Source organism: Magallana gigas, chromosome 2 (assembly GCF_963853765.1).
Source record: "Magallana gigas chromosome 2, xbMagGiga1.1, whole genome shotgun sequence".
NCBI lineage: Eukaryota > Metazoa > Mollusca > Bivalvia > Ostreida > Ostreidae > Magallana > Magallana gigas.
Genome location: NC_088854.1, coordinates 22,949,853 through 22,969,837, shown reverse-complemented (window position 1 = coordinate 22,969,837; position 19,985 = coordinate 22,949,853). Strand labels below are relative to the sequence as shown.

Below are 19,985 nucleotides of genomic sequence, written 5' to 3'. Positions count from 1 at the left end.
CCCGGAAGTATTTAGGTCTCAATAAAGTGTTAAACATAAGAACATCTTGAGAAAAAAAAAATTAATAATCTTTTTATACAGGATCTTTTCTACCGCATTGTCCAGATATTTTGTATGTATAACTCTATTAAGCTGATTATTGTTCTTCAGGTAAAAAACATGGCTCATGGGCCTCTTGTTTGAAATACTTTTGCATAGTGGGCTCCAATTGAGAAGCAACCTTTTTCTTAAAATTACTAGCGAATTCCTTTCGGAGAAATGGTATGATCTGTAAAAATGATGTGGAAGCACAACCTGTGTAGTATGTAGCATTCGCAAAATTGTGTCATATCCGTATTCCTAGTTGGAATGTGTTTTTGGAATTTCAATTAAAATATTTTTTCAGTTAATATATTTAGGAAAAACTTCTTTGGAAGCAAATAGAAGATTATGTTAAAAACTTGTATTCAAGGAAAATAGTGTGTGAAAATTTTATTATTTATGCTTACGATAACCATTTGAGGTATACCGTGCATGCATGGAAAGGTCACTAAATACGGGGGGAAGAGGGCTATAAGTACCTGGAAATGACTAAATTATTAAATAGTGTATGTCTTACGTCTGAAAGGAATACTTATAAATTTAGGAAACTTGTTCAGATGGGTGACCTGGATGCCGTTCGTAGCGAAGATGGGACGAGGATACCCTTGAAGTTAACCAATGCTGTATAGGCTGAATCCATGGAGTGGGGGTGAATCCATGGAGTAAGGTGAATCTATGGAGTGTTTTTTTTTCCTGAAATAAACAAGTGCTGTGTATATAGAACTGCAGAACTGCTTTTACATGGATTTTTTATGTTTATGTTGTGTCTTTAATTGAACTAAATGTGCGTTCATCAATAATGTTATTGTCTAAAATTGATTGATGCTATAAGAATATTTACTACAACAAAGTAAATTTTTTTTATTAAATTCCATATCATATTTTATCGATATCACTTTTTAAAAATATTTTTAAACCATATCACATGTCTTTTACTTTAAAATGTGGAGGGTAACTTGATTGAGTAAATATAATAATAATTATTTATTTAGAAATCCGTGTCCGAGTTTCTAAATAAGAAGACAAAGTCATTTTTGGTGTGATAACGTAACTTTGATATCATTGTTAAATACATGTTTATGTTCTTTGTGTATGTTATATGTTGACGTTGTACAACACTTTCCTAATGATTCTTTTTTACATGTACATACTGCACATTATTTGTATAAAAAGGAAGTATTTAAAAAGTAGTAAAAATGATACTATTGTATGATAATTATACATTGTGTAATTGCATCATATTCTACATTTTACTATTTTATATGAAGTGATGAATAAAAAGTTAATGAAAATTAGTGCATCAACTTTCATTTACACGCTGATAGATTTATGAATTAAACAAGATAATCATTTACTATACACAAAACACAGATGTGATCTTAGACAAATGGCATAAGATACATTCGGAGATGATTAGTGTTGAAAGATAGAATATGATAAGAAATCATTATAATTAAAGTTTTAAAGCAATGTGAGCTATAGCTTGGAAAAAGATAACTTGCTGCAAAAACTTTGTATGGTTCCCTCCATTTCTTCGGGAAATTTATTGTAATTATTTATAGATCTATATAAAAATTGACAGGACTGAAATATACAAAATCCAGTTATAATCTGTTTAAATAATCAGTCAAAAGCTCCAGCAACCTAAGAACAATCACGAACTGCACTAAATAATCATAATGATATCAAAACTCAAAATTCCCATGTAAGACGACTTGGCAATTTCTATTATCTAACGTACTGATGCACAGAAAGTAACAATAATTTAGTTATCTTTACTTACTCTTTACGATCAATTCTTTAGTCAGTGAAAAGAAAGATGTAAATATAAACAATAACAAACTGTCATTGATGATTCATTTGGGTTATAAAGGTACTGATCATTGGAAACAAAAAATTACACAACCCATTTACGCGATTATGCAATTTTTCTGCAATGACGCTACCTTTTTATCGCCCGTGATTCATCGAAGAAAGCATTTTTTGGAGTAAGTACATCTATATTTATGCAGTTAGTTCATTAACAATCTTTACAGTCATATATATATATATATATATATATATATATATATATATATATATATATATATATATATATATATATATATATATATATATATACATATACCATCTTGAACTTTTGTGTATATAAAGTACCAGGTTAAAAAGTTTTATCTTGTTTTAAAACAAAGTTATGACTGAGACATTTTGGCATATTTTTAAGATTTAGTCAAAAATGATGAAAAATGGCACATTTTCTCATAGTTGTTTGAAGAGGAAAATGTGTCCGCAGCCGTCGCCCACAACGAAATTGATATATTTTATGTTATATCACATGATCAAGTTATAATATGAGTTTCATCATGGGGGACGGCTGCGGACATATTTTTCTATTCTAAAAACCACTAAGAAACTAGTGTCTTCTGCTCAGTTTTATGAAAATTACGGGAAAATGCACTGTTTATGACGTCACAATTAACCTTGTGAAAGTCTAATCATGTAACTATTTATAGACTCTTACTTCATGGTTATTTTTGTGTAAATAAACCTTACATTTCAATTTTTTGTGACATTTTTAAAATTCACTCTATAACAGGGCAAAATATGTATGAAATTGTACCTAGTTTTTTTCAGTCAATGTTTCGCTAAAACAAGGAAATTACTGTTTGAAATATACATTCCTCATTTTTATCAATATGACATTTTAGCTGATAGCTTTCCCCTGAATCTTCCCAAATGTACACTGTAAGTTCATCCCCTTCCAAGCACTCTCCTAAGTAATGTGACTGAATTTTGCTGATTCCCTTCCCTAGATTTTCCTCAAAGTCTGGCAGAAAACCAGTTCTGACAGCATGGTGAGCAGCATCCTTAGCGTACCTCACATACGCACTCCATGTAGCATGATTATTCATGTCTGTATCACTCCAGGCCACTTTCACATGGTAAACACTTGTGTTCTCTCCCTTTGGGAACTTCTCTAGTTTGTAGGACTCAAACATTTTTGCTGACTCTGCATATTTAACCTTCCACCAATCTGGAAGAGGCTTCGGTCGCCTTGTCTCCATGTCTATGCTGACAACTTGATTGACGTTACTTATCAGAAGTTCGTTGCTTTCGGTTTTCATAAGTGAGTGGGAATTAAAAGATGTGTTCCCAATGTAACCTCCCTTAACTGTTGTCAACAGTGAACTTTTGGGTACGTCAGGATCATAAAGAGCCTTCGTGAAGCAGATTTCTGATGTCACCAGGAAAGTTAATCGATCACTCGTCAATTTTTCAAAGTCTCGGAATGTTCTTCCCGTTTCGTCAAGTGGCTGATGATGAACAAACATGCGGCCTGATACCACGAGGTTCATCATGTTCCATAATTTTGGCTGCCCTAAAAAATACAATTTCTCATTAACTTCTGGTGAAATTTTTTTCTTATTAATTTGATAAAAAAAATATAATGATGAAAATACTGCAGCACATGTATATGTAAAACTATAAACATACATTTAAAAAAAATCAAACTAAGGAACAGTAACATCTAGGATCTAGCTATTTCAACTTTTGAAAAACTGCAAGGAAATATTTTGACAAAAGGCTTTCATGCCATCACCTCTTCTTGATGTTATATTGATGTCTTGATATTATTCCCTTTATTACATGAACATCATTCAGTTTTATAAAATGAACAGAGAAATAGCTTTTCAGGATACATTTGTATCACCAAAGTTTACTTTCTGCATGTAAAAGTGTACTTAAGCTAACATTGAAGCATTAATTATAATTTAAAAGCTGGAAATACACAATAAAGTTAATTCATGCATTTTTATCAAATTGAAAGAAATACCTACACATTGTATTAGCATCCACTGTTTCATTTAAAAAGAAAATTAAATATATATTTCTATGATAAACAAAAATTCTTATCAACATATCTAACCAAATTTTTCTGTCAGGGTAGTTTTGGAAACCATGGCCAAGTACATGTACTCAGTTTTGTGAATGTTAGTAAATGTTTTTGGAGTCCTTACCGTAGACGTCGTAGTCTGAAATTGTTGGACCAGGATGTCTAACTACAGCCTCCACCGCTTTCTCATCCACGGAGAGAAGCTTAAATCCACAAGTTTTCAAAAAGTGACGAGAAATTCTCCTAAAAAAAGGAAACAAAAATTGTTGACAAACATGTGTACATATTGTACCAACAGAGCAGCCACAATGTTTTTGTTTGGGTTTTTTTTTTATTTAATTGTAAGCATATTTTAGTATATTTGTTTTTAAATTGAGTAATAAATTTTGTTTCTATTTTGCAGTTTAATATAAACACAATGAAACAGGTTGATGTTGTTTTGTCTGTTCTTTCCATTTAAGCAATCTTTTTTTTTTTTTTTTTTTTTATTTGTTATTATGATATAATAATTTTCTTTATTGCATGCAAAATCATCAGTAAAACTTCACAAAGAATTCATACTTATGTGTCTGGAGTTAAAAAATAAAGTGCATGTAAAAACATAAAAAAATAGAAATGCATTGTACCTTATTCATATCTAAAACAAAGCATATTGTTATCAATGAAATTGTAAATATCAAAAACATTCCCCTTTATTTAATATCATTAAAAAACACTTTTATAATTTTTTTTTGGTAAATTACATTCAATTTGAATGTTTTCAAAGAAGTATTTGGTTATCAAATATAATCAATGTAGATCACCACAAAATACCCAAGAAAATAAAATTTGTACATGTGCATGTACTTTCTATAGACTAGGTCACATATTGAAACTGTAAATGTGTGTAAAAGCAAGTGATTGTCTCTATTTAAGGCTTTAAGCACTATAATATTTTATTCGACTCTCAAGAAAAATCCTTAAAAGTTTACTTTAAAATAATAAAATCAAAGTGTAATAGTGTGTATATTAGCTATATAATAGGTTCAGTACTGCCACACTCCTACTAGCACTAGCTAGTGGGTTAACCCTTTAGATCAGTTGGTAGAGCATTGGCTTTTAAACTGATGGGTCCTCAGTTCGAGCCTAGTTGTGGTCATCCCTCCTTATCTATTACATTGACAAAATAATCAATGTGGAGTGGTTTAAAGGGTCTTGTGGGATGGAAATCTCAAAAGAAGAGCAGGAAGAGTGTAATGGTGTGTACAGTACCGACCAGACCCCATCTACATATAACACCAGAGCAGACCTCAACTAAACCCAGGGTTTACTCTGGGTCTGCTATTTGATAATTTGTGTCTATTCGGACTTTACTTATGCTATGAGGTCCACTGTACGACTGAAGTGTGAAGCAGGTAGGTCTTTTATCTTACCATCTTACGGCCTCTAATTCCCACCCCATGTATATTCGAAATGCACATGTTGGATCTGCTTTTAAGGGTCTACTTTTGATGGGGGTTTACTCTCTGTGTCCACTCTGGGTTTACTTTGGGTTTATTCAGGGTTAACTCTGGGTCTGCTCTAGTAAACCCAGAGTAAACCCCAAGCAGACCCCAAATGTAAACCCAGAGTTTAGTTGGGATCTACTTTCTGTTGAGTTGGATCTGATTTGTACTGTATATTAGGTATATAGCAGGCTCAGTACTGCCATGCTCCTACTAACACTAGCTAGTGGGTTGACCTTTGATCTCAATTGGAAAAGCGTGGGTTTGTAAACTGAAGGGTTCTGGGTTCAAGCCTAGATCATTCGTCTTCCTCTATTACATAAGCAGTGTGTTGCATTATTGCCATTGAAGCTATATTAAGACCTCTGATTGTGAGTCTATAGAATTAGTGGCAACTATAATGACTGTATTATCATATTAGAAGCTAATATATATAAAAGTTTGTTTGACCTAATTCTGACCGATTCTCGAAAATATTCAAATTGGCAGCATGCAATGTCAACATGTATCAGATTAAGGAGGCTCAGGGTGGTAAACAAATTGCATTATATATTATATTTCTAGTAATAAAGAATATTTCCCTACCTAATAATACTTTGATTGGGGTATTTTATTTTTAGTAATGAGAAAAATATATAACATCGGGTGCCTGTGATAATATTTACATGTAGATGTCAAGAAAAAATCCTTAAGTTATTGCTGTAACCAGAGACATAAATAACGGAGATTGGCAACTCCGCCATTAGCTTGTTTTGTTGTTAAAAAATGGTACGGAACCAACCTTACTTTGAGAACTACATTTTATTTAACTGAGATAATGATCTTAAACCAAAAGTATATTGTTTTAACGAAAAGTGTGCATAGGTTTTAGACATTCTAGAAACAAAAAATTGAAAAATAAGATTAATATTTAGAAAATATACATTGTAATGGCCAGCTATAAAACATCGGCAAAATCTCAGAAGACGGGTAGCCAACTGCCTCCTAAAACTCCTCTTTTAATATTGTTTGTATGACATAAACTCATGAAAATATAATATTTTGAATGTTTTGGTAATAGGTTTAAGCTGTTTATATTTCGATATAATTGTTTACTAGAAAGATATACTGATTTAAACTGGGAAAAATTTACAATAGAGATTTCAATCAGTTGCCAATCTCTGTTATTTATGTCTCTGCTGTAACTAACATACATTCTAACTAATTTTAATATTTTCCTATATTTCTTGATGGAGGATAACTTTCACTAAAACTTGCCATGGCCACCCAGTCCTTCAAATCTGGTTAAGAGCATCTTAAACTTTGCTAGCCAAGGCTTTTTAAAAGTATGTAAAAAGCAAAGACAGGGGTCACCAGAATGGGAATGGGATATCCATTTATCCATGGTAGAATTGATATACAGTAGTTGGAATCTATGGGGTTTCTCTGCATAACTCATGTATAGCTGATGTTACATATATACAGATATAAAATTAATGTTATCAGTTGGGTACTCCCACGTAGGAGGTAGGTACTAGTATTTCTCTACATTTATAAATAAAACACATCCGCGTAAAATATCTGTCTATAAACTATGTCATACTTATAACCAGGATTTCGTGCTACTGAGGCCATGGTAAAATGATGTCGTTCTATTTCATGACACCACCAGTCCACTTTTACCCAATGTAATTTGTATACATACAACTCGGAATATCTAACCCGACTTAATTCATTTTATTTGTTTACCTTAAATACCAATCCCGACATTCAACTTTGATTCTAATCTACAGTAGAACTAATTAGTATGGCAAATATTTCTTCTTTATATTTGTAAAAAGAAAAAAAATGTCTTCGCGAATAAAAGGCGGGGGGGGGGGGGGGGGTCTGCTCAGTATTTCACACATTATCTGAAACTTACGTAATGATAACGAAAAAAATGTTGTAGATGTAATATGCAGCGTTTTGACCTTGATCGTCAGACACATTATCGTCAGGCCCCTCAGTAGCATTGGGAGGGGGCCTGTCCATGCCGCTTTTTGGGACTATCTAAAAATGAAGTTAAAATCAGGAAACTCAACAGTAAAATCGAAGTAATATTACGTATACCGTCGCCCCCCCCCCCTTGACAGCTAGTGGCAGACAGATTTACCAATGTTTACCGCTCACACTGTTATCCGAGGTTTATCTCCTGTTTGTTTTCGATCGACCGAGACTGAAAATCTGCGAGTGAAATCATGGCAGCCAGAAAGGTTCCCGTTATTCCTCTCCCAGGAACCAATGGTTATCCGATGATAGGGCTTGGAACATTTACTATCTTTGAGAGACGAGTAAGATTATAAGGCATTTCTTTGAATGATAAGTATGCATACTTCAAACAGTTGTTAAACATGTTAAAATGTCGATGCAACGTGCATATAAATTTATAAACAGGTTGGGCATGGAATATTTGATAAGAATTCGAGTCATTTATTATCAAAACCGATTTGGTTTGACTTTTCCATAGCGTCACGATCATTTCTGTCAGCTACGTCATGCATAAATTATACACGCCGCCGGTGTGAAAACTATATGATTGGTTAACTCCTATTTTTAGGCCGAGTTATCAGTATACGCTTATGCAATGCCAGAGCTGAAGGATTTCTCAGAACAGTTTATTTCCCCCCAATATTATTCATTCAAAATCGACTATCCCGTATGTTTAAATTCTGTGCTAAACTCTCTCTCTCTCTCTCTCTCTCTCTCTCTCTCTCTCTCTCTCTCTCTCTCTCTCTCTCTCTCTCTCTGTGTGTAAACGGGCGTTAAACCATTGCCTCAAGCTACGGTCCAGAGTACGGCGTTATAAAAAATATAATATTTAAAAGTTGCATGTGCCAAGCGTTCATTTCATGTAAATACCTTAAATGTATAATGCACATGTATTACCTACTAACTTGCCAGTCAAAGTGATAGGTATGAATTCCTCGATTTCTACACCTTTCGATCGGCAATCGACAGTCAATAAAAGTATTTGTTATACTTTCATGTTAAATACTGAAATCTGATTGGTTAAGACGCAATTAATAATATTTACTATTACCCTCAGCGTTAGCAACGCACTTGGCAACGGGTAACATTAAAAATGTTACATGCGCGAAAATTATGCGCGTACGGTTCGCTGTAGAATTCACGTTATTCCTATATAAAAGCAGTAAAATTTTCTTAAAAATTTTAAAAAGGACATTCAGTATAACAAAATAAATAGTGCCTGTTTGGGAGGATAACAGTTGAAATTGACACCCCTCGAAAACCATTGTCAACCTCCGCTTCGCGTCGGTTGACAATGGTTTTCTCGGGGTGTCAATTTCAACTGTTACCCTCCCAAACAGACACTATTTATATATGAACGATGGTGTGAAAGAACGAGACGGAAGTGGAGAGTGCAAGGAGGTTTGTACATGTGCGTCTTCATTAGGCAAGTGTCCGATTCGTTTCTCTTCTGTTGCCCTATCACTTTCGGTGTAAATATATATACTAAAATATCCACAAACCATTTACTGCAGATTTCTTTATTTTACCTGTCTCTGAACCCCCGATCACCCGCTCCATACATGAACACTGGTTGGTTTACATACATAAAAAATACAGTTCTTGATCCGCTTTCCGAGCACGGTTAAAGGTTGTTTAATAGGAGAAAGTTTGGGGCGGGTAAAGCTACAATTATTAACAGTAGTAAACTAAATGAAGAATTATTTAAATGGATTATTTGCACAAAATGTGGGATGGTATGATGTAAATATTTTTAAATAATAGTGTTATTTTTATACGCGGCAAATGTTATGTACCGTATGTATTGTTTTATCACAAGTGTACACTTTCGAAAAATAGCCCAATTTCGACAGTCACGAGTACCCATGTGAATTTTTCATTCTCTGATATGTTCAAAGTTGTTGTTCTGTCCGTGCATAATTTAGTCTTAGTTAACCAGCAGCCAATCAGCGGTAAGCTGAATCCACCAATAAAAAAACTGTGGTTAAGGTGCGGGTATTGTTTATGTATGACGTAGCTGAAAAAGTTGAACGCGACGCGATCGGAAAAGTCAAACCAAATCGGTTTTAGTAATATATATAAATTATGACTTTTTGTTTGTAATATGACCATGTATGTGAATTTGTGCAGATGTAAAAGTTTTGACAACGTGTGTATTTTGGAGGGGTGGTGGTACAAAAGAGTCAGAAACTGAAAAATACGTCACTAATGATCGACTTAAAATACATATATTTTTGTTCATTAAACTGTGTTAATCCTTTACCAGGGAAGTAACGACGAGGTGAAAGAAGCCGTGAAGTGCGCCATTGACTGTGGGTATAGGAGTCTGGACTGCGCCCTGGTCTACCAGAACGAGTCGTCCGTAGGTCAAGCCGTGGCCGACAAAATCAGGGACGGCGTGGTCAAGAGGGAGGATTTGTTTATCACAACCAAGGCATGTCCACGCTCATATTAAATGTTCATGGCTGGAGTATTACATGTACTCGCTGCTATGCATGCTTATCACAGTATGAGTGGAGGGTATCTTAACAGTTACAACTGTTGTTGAACTGATTGTTTGTTTAACCTTGTTACAGCTCTGGGACACTCACCATAACCCGGCGAATATCCGGGAGAACTGTATGAAGTCTCTGAACAATCTGAAGTGTGGTTACATCGACCTCTATCTCATACACTGGCCATTCGGTTTCGAGGTATTAAAAATACCGGGTGGTTTCCGAATGTGTTCAAATAAATACTTCATATGTAACTTTACAATATTGTCGCATTAATGATTTTGAAAACAGATAACAAAAAATATTTGAGTTTAATAATAAATAAAAATAATAAATAAAAAGCAACATTTAGTTTTAAATTAGCTATATATATTAATAAAATTCCTAAAAACAAACACCTTCAAATGAAAATTAAAAAAACCCCAGGTCTAATCCATTTTTTTTTACATATATATGGACTTAATAAATTAGGATGGAGACGAGTATTTTCCGATGGGAGACGATGGAAATGCCAGGTTTTCTGACCATGATTATGTTGATGTCTGGAAGGTGAGATTGTACCATATAGTATATTAAACATGTGTTAATATGTAACTGCAACTAACATAAACTTATGAAATGAAGCAATGAACTATAAATCATATCGTACATGTACATGTAAATGTACTTTGGTCATTGTATTGTACACGAACATGTATAATTATATAGCTCCATATCATGACATGGGAAAATTTTTAATATTGAAGGTAAGGTTTCGTTCACTTTCATACACTTGATATTTTACCATGAGGACTTTTTACTGTTCTAGGGTATGGAGAAGTTGGTAGATGAAGGTTTGGTAAAATCCATTGGCTTGTCAAACTTCAACGAAAGTCAGATTGAGCGTGTAATTAAGAATTGCCGCATCAAACCTAGCAACCTACAGGTATGTTTAATTACTCGATAACAGAACTGTTAGAACTAGATTTTAGAGAAGCACGGACCACTGAAGTATATTAGTCAAGTATGTATAGAACCATTTTAGCAAGACCTTGGACTTTCGGTAGGACGTAACTATCTTTCTTGCATCAAAACATGTTAAACATTAAGTTGAGTTCAAGTGAAATATGCAAAAATTGCGTAGTCTTTGCAGCTTTTAAGCCAGACAACTCTTGTTGATTTCAAAGAGATCTTTTCTCGTAATAACGAAATAATTAACTCGTATTAACGAGATCTTTTCTCGTTATTACGAGATCTTTTCTCGTAATAACGAGATAATTAACTCGTTATAACGAGACCTTAATCGTAAATATTTTTTTTATGTGGCTCTTTCGTAAAAAAAAATGCACATACACGTAATATGAATTATAATTTTGAAGGAAACGCATGTAAATACGACAATTAAAAATAAAGCATTTATTTTTTTTAAATTAATAGATCGGAGTCCATCCTTACTTCTCGAACAAAAAACTGGTCGATTTCTGTACTGCCAACGGAATCACGGTGACGGCCTACGCGCCGCTGGGGAACCCGAACAGAACATGGTAATATACAAAGTACATGTTTAATTCAGCATCTTTAGAGCATAGCAATATAAGGAAAACCTTTATTTCACATAATGTACAACAGTATAAGGAACATGGTAATATAAGGCAACACCCTAGTAGCTAGAACTTGACATAGGAAAGTATACATGCAATATATACATGTATGTAAAATTATATGATTATAAAGGAAAAACACTTAAACGCCAACATTGAAAAATAGAAATATACACAAATTTTAGTGGCATTTATCTGTTACTCGAAATTTGGGCTTACTTTGTCAACATCCGACCGGAATCGTTTCTCTTCCATCAGGGAGGTAAAAAAAAAATCCGAGACCGATCCTGGGTTTCCGACGATGGTGTGTCTGACAGAGTTTGAGTATGTATTGTTCTCTGTGACATGAAATTGGGTTTATTATTTACTTTCAATAGGGCTGGAGATAAAGATCCCGTCGTATTTGATGAACCAATCCTAAAAGAAATCGCGGAAAGAAAGAAGAAGTCCATAGCGCAAGTAAGATTTGTTGTTAGAGTTATCTTTCTTTCATCACAACGTTGATCAATGCACAACATCATTCGAAGTAACAGTGATATAAAGTATACTAATAATATTACAATCATTAATTGATTAAATGTCATCATATGATACCATACTTGTAAGTTGTTTTCACATTTTAACATGACTGTCAATAGATACATTTTTTGTGCTTAGGTTTGCCTTAGGTTTCTGCTGCAGCGGAACATTGTTGTCATTCCAAAGAGCGTCAATCCACAAAGAATCAAAGAGAATATTGACGTAAGTAGTTATGTATATAGCAAATAACAAGACTATTTTCTTGATCAGTTCTAGAATGTGCTACCATTCAGTAAATTTACTTGTATTTGCATCATCAGTGAGAAAGAGACACGAAACGAAGTTATTAAATTATTGAAGGTCAAAGGGATTTTCATATATTTACATTCAATGTCTATATCCCCTTACGTTTGCATCAGAAATTTGTGACGTTCGTTTTCTATAACACACCAAACCTGATCACTTCGTATGAGCACAAGCAAATGGCATCAGGCGTTTTAATAATTGATAGATTTATTTTAATTGTAAGACTTAATGAAACGTTCAAACTTTAATACATTACCAATTTGATATTGTATATATGAAAAATAATCTTCAATTCATATATATTTGTTAATAGTAAAGATTTTTTAAAGTTTCCTGCAATATACCCTTTTTTCTGCAATGTCGCTACCTTCATAATCCGCATAAGTCATTAAAGAAAGCATTTTATTCTTTATATTTACATTTTTCTTGTAACTAATTATTAAATTGATCGTAAAAATAAGAAAAGAATAGTAAAATTATTGTTAATGTACATTAGTACTTTATATAAAGGAAATAGCCAAATCGTCTTCAATGGGAATTTGAGTCTGACATCATCATGATTATTTCGTGCAGTCCATGACTTTTCTTAGGTTGCTGAATGTTTCAACTGATCGATAAACGGGACATGTAGATTTCAGTCCTGTCAGTTTCTACAGAGCTGTGAATTACAATCAATTTTCGTACGAAATAAAGGGAATTATACTTGGTGGATGTAAATATAATCATGGCTTTAAAGCGACAATACGGAAATATTTAAAAAAAATATACATCAATATATGAATATAACTATAAGCATTGAATGCTTAAGTACGTACAAGTATACATACATTTATATATACACATTACACTTTGAACATACTGTATATCTGTAATTGTTTGATTTTTAAAACAGATTTTAGATTTTGAGTTATCTGACGAGGAAATGAAAGCCATCTGGTCATTAGATAGCGGAAAGCGGTTTTACATAGAACCGATGTACGTATTTACTTGTACACGTATGTGTTTCTTGGAAATATACATAAACCTATCCTATATTAGAAACATATTGTTTTTAAGATACACTGTGTAAATTTTGAAATAAAACAAAAAAGTTATTCGTAATGTTTTGATGCTGGCATATAGTACGTACTGAAGTATATCAATTAATTGTACGATTTTGTTTTCAGTGCAAAAACCCACAAGTATTATCCATTTGACGACGTAAAATAGATTGGTGCAGATCAATTTATACACTGTAGAGAATTCTTTACTTAACATGTATTGAATGATTAGAATTATTTCAAAATACTTAAGCTTGTCTTTGTTGTATATTCCTAAATTGTTTTATTTACACGTCTTGTAGAAAAGCTTATTTAAAACTTCTGTTGCAATATTCCAAACTGAAAATGTAGCTCTCAAAGTATTTTTTTAGATTAATGAATGGGGAAAACTCAAAAATATTTAAAGCTACCATTGAAGACATGCAACAAACGCATTGGCCGTATATTTTGATAAATTAATGAATAAATGAAAATCAAAGTTTGCCTAGATGCTAACATGTAGTATTATCGATATAACAAGAAGGTATGAATTAAAATGACTGGTCTTTTTAAAGAGTTCAATGGGCGATTGATTTCGTGGCGTTCTTTCACAAAATGCAGGTGCACCGAACAGTGAAAATCTCAAGTAAACGCCGATATACAATTTGTTCGACTACAAATTATTTAGTTTGGGTTGTTCTTATTGTGCAAAAGGTTGTGCATATTCCATATTATTTCACCAAGATGCATAATAACGTAATAGTTTGAATCTCAAAAAGCAGTTTACTTATAGCATGATACTGTATCGCCTACATTCACCCTGTTAATGCAAGTTTTACATGTACATGTAATTAGAACTATTTTAACAAGAGCTTGGACTTTGGGTAGTTGTGTCAAACAGCAATATGACGTAGGCCTGTCTATTTCACTGCTGGCCTGTCAGGCTCTTTGAAATTGACAAGGTTTGTCTGGCTACGCAATTGGTGCATATTTCGCTTGAAACCGCGTCATTTTTAACTTGTTTTGACGCAAGAAATAGATAGCTTCGTCCTAATGAAAGTCCAAGGTCATGTTAAAATGGTTCTAATAGTCGTAATTTTCCTAGATGTTTTATCACTCCTAGCTTCACTCTCTTCTTCTTATAACAGTTAAACGTATGTTTTTCCATACATTGTAAACATCAGTTTTAACACTCAGTTCTTAAATTTGAAAAATAACAAGAATATATACTCCGTGTTTTGCTGCAGCAGCTACACTAATAATAAAAGCAACATTAAATTCTAAATTGCTTGGTAAATAAATAAAGCCCCTAAAAACAAACGCCTTAAAATAAAAAAAAATAAAAAAACGAAACCAGACCAAAACCAATTTTTATACGTGCATGTGGATTTTAGGATGGGGACGAATATTTTCTGATGGGAGACGATGGAAAGGCCAGATTTTCTGACCATGATTATGTTGATGTCTGGAAGGTATCATGTAATAATTTGGCACAGAATTCCCACCCTCTCTATCCAGATTATTCCTTAGAATAGTATTGTAATCAGTATCATTCGCAGTATATCTTTAATCCTTGAATATTATTTCAAAAATAGGGAATGCTCTCCCCTGTTGATGTTGCGTGTTAAGTGAACAAAAGAAAGTTGTACGCAAAACTGGATGTATTGTTCAATGTTAAAAACATATAGTGATCAGCATTGTCAACAGGTTTACCTTTACCTGATACTGTCCATTAAAACAAAGGAGGTAATGTAAGCTTCACACTGTCCATTCTGTGAGCGAAAGTATCATTTACATAAGTTCATTGTTTGTACATTACAATATTGATTCTCATTAATCTAAATTTTTGTAAAGGACAAAAGAACTAATCTCGGTCCTACGAGCCACGATCAGTAATGTTCTTTCTCTCGCAGAATGGACAGTTTTTGGCTTATATCCTTTACTTGGAGTTTTGAATTTTGAACCCTCTTGGAGCCCGAGTATTGACCATATGGTCACGATTTTAACAACTTTGAATCTACACTACTAGTATCTTAAAATGCTTGCATAAATATATCACAAATTGTAGTATTGTAGTTCTTGAGAGGAAGATTTTTTTAAAACAGTTTCCCTTTATATTTTCATTTTAAACTTTGAACCCCTTTTGGGGCCACATCATTAGTCCGGTAGCCATAGTTTTCATATCTTAGAATCTACACTATCTTGGGATGCTTGCATAGTAATCTCACAAATTGTGACATTGTAGTTCTTGAGAAGAAGATTTTTTTAAAAGTTCCCCTATATATTTCTATGTTAAATTATGAACTTCTCTTGGGGCCCCGCTATTAATATTAGTCCGGGGGCTACGATTTTAACAATTTAGAATCTTCGCTATTTACACAACTGTATACAGGCTTAGGTGTGAATAATGGCAATTCTGGTGCAGTCGTTCTTGAGAAGACGATGTTTTATAAGACACACGCCTTAACTTTACTGCTTCGCAGTTATTTCCCTTTTTAAAAGGGGAGTGCCCTTTATATGAACAATTTTGAATTCCTTTCCCATAAGCATGTTTTGTATTAAATTTGGCCTAGTGGTTCTAGAGAAGAAGTCAAATATGTAAAAAGTTCACAGACAGGCGGACAGACGGACGGACGACGGACAACATATGATCAAAAAAGCTCACTTAAACCTTCGGTTCAGGTGAGTTAAAAATACATAACCTTCGTTTCTATTAATCTGGTAGGTACATGTAAAAGAAGGGAGACTACCGTGTGATTCCGACGATTGTGTATCTTAGTTCGAGTATGCATTACTTTCTGATGCAATGACCTGAGATTATTATTCATTCGCAATAAGGCTGAAGAAAAGATCCCGTTTTATTTCATGAACCAATCCTGAAAGAAATCGCAGAAAGAAAGAAGAATACTTTAGCGCAAGTCAGATTTCTAGATATAGTTATCTTTGCCTCATCACATTATCATCCGCTAAAATGACAACAGTAGAACAAGTATTCCTTTTATATGTATGATCGGCTTGTGATATCATTGTTCAACTTCGTGTTAATGTAGTGCGAAAGCATTATTTCGCAGTACATGCAATAAACATGAAAAATGGGATATATATCGCGCCTTTTGTTGATTGCCGAGATAGCAAAGAATGAATAAACTTAACTCTTAGTAGGTGAAGTATACTTTCGATTGAAATTCTTACGCATATAAAGAAACACCTGATTTTCATCATTTTGTAACTGTGTAGATGTTTTAAAATCAAGGCAAACGCATTAGAAATATGTTTTTTAGCAATCAAAATGTCGTTAATGATTTACATGTAGCTGTCACTGCATAGTATACAAAGAAATGCGAGGCGCAATGCGTGAGCAAATAGTAAAATTTGCCGGATGCCTCGTATGGACACAACTGTTATCGGCAAAAGCCAATCACAAAAATGAAACAGTAACATTGAGATTTTTGATAGAATTAAAGTCAATTAATTGATTAATTGTCAATAAATGATTAAAAACTTGGTTTTTTTACATTTTAATATGATTCTCAATAGATAAGATTTTTGTGGTCGTTTACATCTAGGTTTGTCTTAGATTTCTGCTGCAGCGAAACCTTACTATCATTCCTAAAAGCGTCAATCCACAAAGTTGACGTAAGTAGTTAATATGTGTATAATGAATAACATGACTATTGTTCTTAGTCAGTTCTAGAACATGTGGACATTGAGTACATTTACTTCTATTTGCATGAGAAAGGGAACATTCGTCATTTAACAGGCAATCGGTTTTTGGAACGCAGTTCGCAATTGAATAGTGAACTGCGTTCTAGAACGCGGTTCGCAATTCAAAATTTAGAATTCCTATTGAGGGGCCGAAATTTTCAGAGGCATTTCTAAAATTCAATTGCGAACTGCAAACTGCGAACTGCAGCCCATTTGACACTTTACGAATCTATCATTTGATCATTCGAAATGCATTTCTAAAGCATGGCAAATAATAAAAACATAAAAATAGAATTTGATCAAAATCGTGATCATGCCCCTTTAAGCATAACCGAAACACGGTATTGGCTTCGCTTCGTAGTAATATATAGCACGTGTTACATGTAAAAATAGTGGTGTTTTAAAGTTTACAAACTGGAAATGATATAAATATAAGTAATAAGAATTCATTCTTTGAATATTATGAGGTGATAATTTCGGTCGGAGTGTGGTCAAATTCATAAAATACTTCGGGCTTTAATGGATTTGACCACGCCCCGACCGAAATCATCACCTCATAATACCCAAGTAATGATTTCTTATTCCTTACGTATATCAGAAGTTATAACAGTTTGCTTATTTTCTATTAGAGGGTTTATGAACCTTGATATACATAATTATATGAGTACACAAATAATTTGACCACGCCCCGACTGAAAGCATCACCTCATAATACTCAAAGAATGATTCCTTATTCCTAAAGTATATCAGAAGTTATAAAAGTTTACTTATTATTAAGGTTTATGAACTTTGATATACATAATTGTATGAGTACACAAATAATCAAAGTACCGAAGAACTGACGGTAGTTGATTTTGTCGATGTTTATTTATTTTAAAATCAATGATATGTTATTTTGCATGACAAGTACATGTGGTTTCTAATTTGTATTTGAATTACGCACATTTTTATAATATAAATTTTTTGGCTTTTTCGACAAGAATGTCGAGAAACTCCCATATGAATCATGTTAAATAATATTTAAAGATAAAATTGATTCAATCAAACTATGTATCAGTAATAGAAATATTTCTCGAAAATTGCATGGATCCAAGCAATATTGAACTCTAGTCTCGTTCAACCAAACGCTCGGCTGACACAGTATATCTCCGACAAGCAAGAGAGACTCTCTGCTTGTCGGAGATTTACGGAGACAGCCGAGCGTCGAGTTGAACGAGACTATATTGAACTCTGGTGTAGGAATATATACGACAAAAACAAAATCTAAATTGTTGGTTCCATTTAAAATCTGACTATTTTCAAGGTATTTATAAATAAGTTTCCTTGAAAAACAATGCTTTAGCATACATTGCATCGAATTTATCAATTATTTTCCAGAACTAAGTCTCGTCAGCAGCGATGATTTGTGCTGAGGTCCAAACACTGTTTCACTTTCGGTTTGCCTGAGTAACTGCATAGGAGAGTTGATTAAAATCAACTCCCAAAAATGAAGAGTATTAAAACAAAGTAAGCATTGCGATTTAAACTAGATATTTATATGTGACAAAAAATATCAAGAACATCATAATAATTATACAGCTGCATTAGAAACACATTACACACTTTGGATGGGGTCGATCGGGGGTTGAAGGTGGGGGAATCGCCCATGAGCCGCAGGATTAACCATGGAGGATGAGACACATGGTGTTGGCTGATCCACGGAGGTGGTGCAGGCGGACCACGGAATGGTGCTAAGTGAGGTTTTTTTGTACTGGGGTGTTTATCCAGTTGTTGTCTACTACTTCACATATATGTATGGAACTTTGCACACAAGGCGCCTTTTCAAGGGATTTGATGCCAATTGCTGTCCTCAGGTTTTAAATAATAGCTGGTAAACCCTTCTTCTTGTTGAAATGAATTTTAATATCATTCAACATACAGTATATGATATATCTGATGACATGAATTTATCAATCAGCTGCATCAATAACGTTCTTGTCGAAGTCTTTCCAGTAGATGATTGGAAAGATGTGGATCAAAAAAATATCCAATGATTTATAGAACAAGATCATCCTACTTTTCACCATTTGGTAAATCTTTTGCTCTGATCAGAATATGAGTAATATTTGAGTAATCGGAGAAATTGGAGTTACATGTATCTGTCAACAAAACAAAACAAAATTTCTCACTCGCGGGTATTGCCTCCTCCTCTTATAAAGAATTTATGACTGTCTAACCATTACTGTTGAAGCATCTTTCTTGGATGACAGACTGACATGATTGATTATTGGGGAATTTTGAATGTTGTGATTCCATTATATTACGGATGTTTGGCTGTTTGTAGCCACAGAATGTTCTATATGATGAATGTTTCGTAACCTATAGCTGACTATCTAACTCAGCATGGCTGAATCTCGAGTTAGACCGAAGTTGACCTAATTGATCAGAACTTTGGGTCTGTAAGCTTGGATGAACTTATGTAGATCGAATTTATTTTACATTGATGCATATATGTATATCGATTTTTTTTTCTTTAACATGCAGTGAATCAATAGAACTGTTCAAATGTTTGATTTCTTAATCAGGTGTATATCCTTTGAAGTGTTCTAAACTTTCTTTTTCTCTATGTGCATTATGGGAATATGAAAACATGAGTTGAATCGATTCTAAATATCTAAAACTCAAAAAGACTCTCAATTCTTAATGTTCAGTTTCTCAGAAATGTGTTTCGGTGTATTGTCTATCATAGACCGTATATGTTGTGAATCTCATTAAATCTGTTTCACTGGCACTTTTTGCTATAAACTAAATTTTTTTTGACTAAATTTGTGGGATTTTTAAGAGTGTTGTCTATTTTAGAACTTGGCTTTTTTTTATTATCAGTTACTATATATTTTATTATTACTGGTAAAAAT

The 19,985-nt window shown here is 33.4% G+C and overlaps 3 protein-coding genes across 7 annotated transcripts in view; 2 read left to right on the top strand and 1 right to left on the bottom strand.

Moving 5' to 3' along the window:
* LOC117681472 (sacsin-like) overlaps window positions 1-1,363 on the top strand; it is a 166,813-nt gene extending 165,450 nt beyond the window's left edge. For 3 of the 5 annotated variants that reach the window (XR_010710894.1, XR_010710895.1, XR_010710892.1), the window contains one exon: window positions 639-1,343. Coding sequence is in view for 1 of the 5 variants with exons in the window: in XM_066075680.1 (XP_065931752.1) it covers window positions 639-646 (8 nt within the window). In the remaining 4 variants the exon portion in view is untranslated. Of the gene's footprint in view, window positions 1-625 lie in introns of all 5 variants that reach the window. The other 2 variants (XR_010710893.1, XM_066075680.1) reach the window with 2 other exon arrangements.
* Window positions 1,364-2,197: 834 nt separating this feature from the next.
* Window positions 2,198-7,152, bottom strand: LOC136272856 (uncharacterized). Its single transcript, XM_066075683.1, has 3 exons — window positions 7,043-7,152; window positions 4,101-4,219; window positions 2,198-3,460 (listed from the first exon to the last, which is right to left on the bottom strand). The coding sequence occupies exons 1-3, from the start codon at window positions 7,072-7,074 to the stop codon at window positions 2,727-2,729; spliced, it is 885 nt and encodes a 294-aa protein (XP_065931755.1). The 5' UTR covers window positions 7,075-7,152; the 3' UTR covers window positions 2,198-2,726.
* A 459-nt stretch (window positions 7,153-7,611) lies between these two features.
* On the top strand, window positions 7,612-13,659 carry LOC136272855 (aldo-keto reductase family 1 member B1-like). Its single transcript, XM_066075681.1, has 10 exons — window positions 7,612-7,769; window positions 9,734-9,901; window positions 10,044-10,160; window positions 10,434-10,511; window positions 10,771-10,887; window positions 11,379-11,485; window positions 11,920-12,001; window positions 12,200-12,283; window positions 13,260-13,342; window positions 13,534-13,659. The coding sequence occupies exons 1-10, from the start codon at window positions 7,677-7,679 to the stop codon at window positions 13,574-13,576; spliced, it is 972 nt and encodes a 323-aa protein (XP_065931753.1). The 5' UTR covers window positions 7,612-7,676; the 3' UTR covers window positions 13,577-13,659.
* The last annotated feature ends 6,326 nt before the right edge of the window (window positions 13,660-19,985 follow it).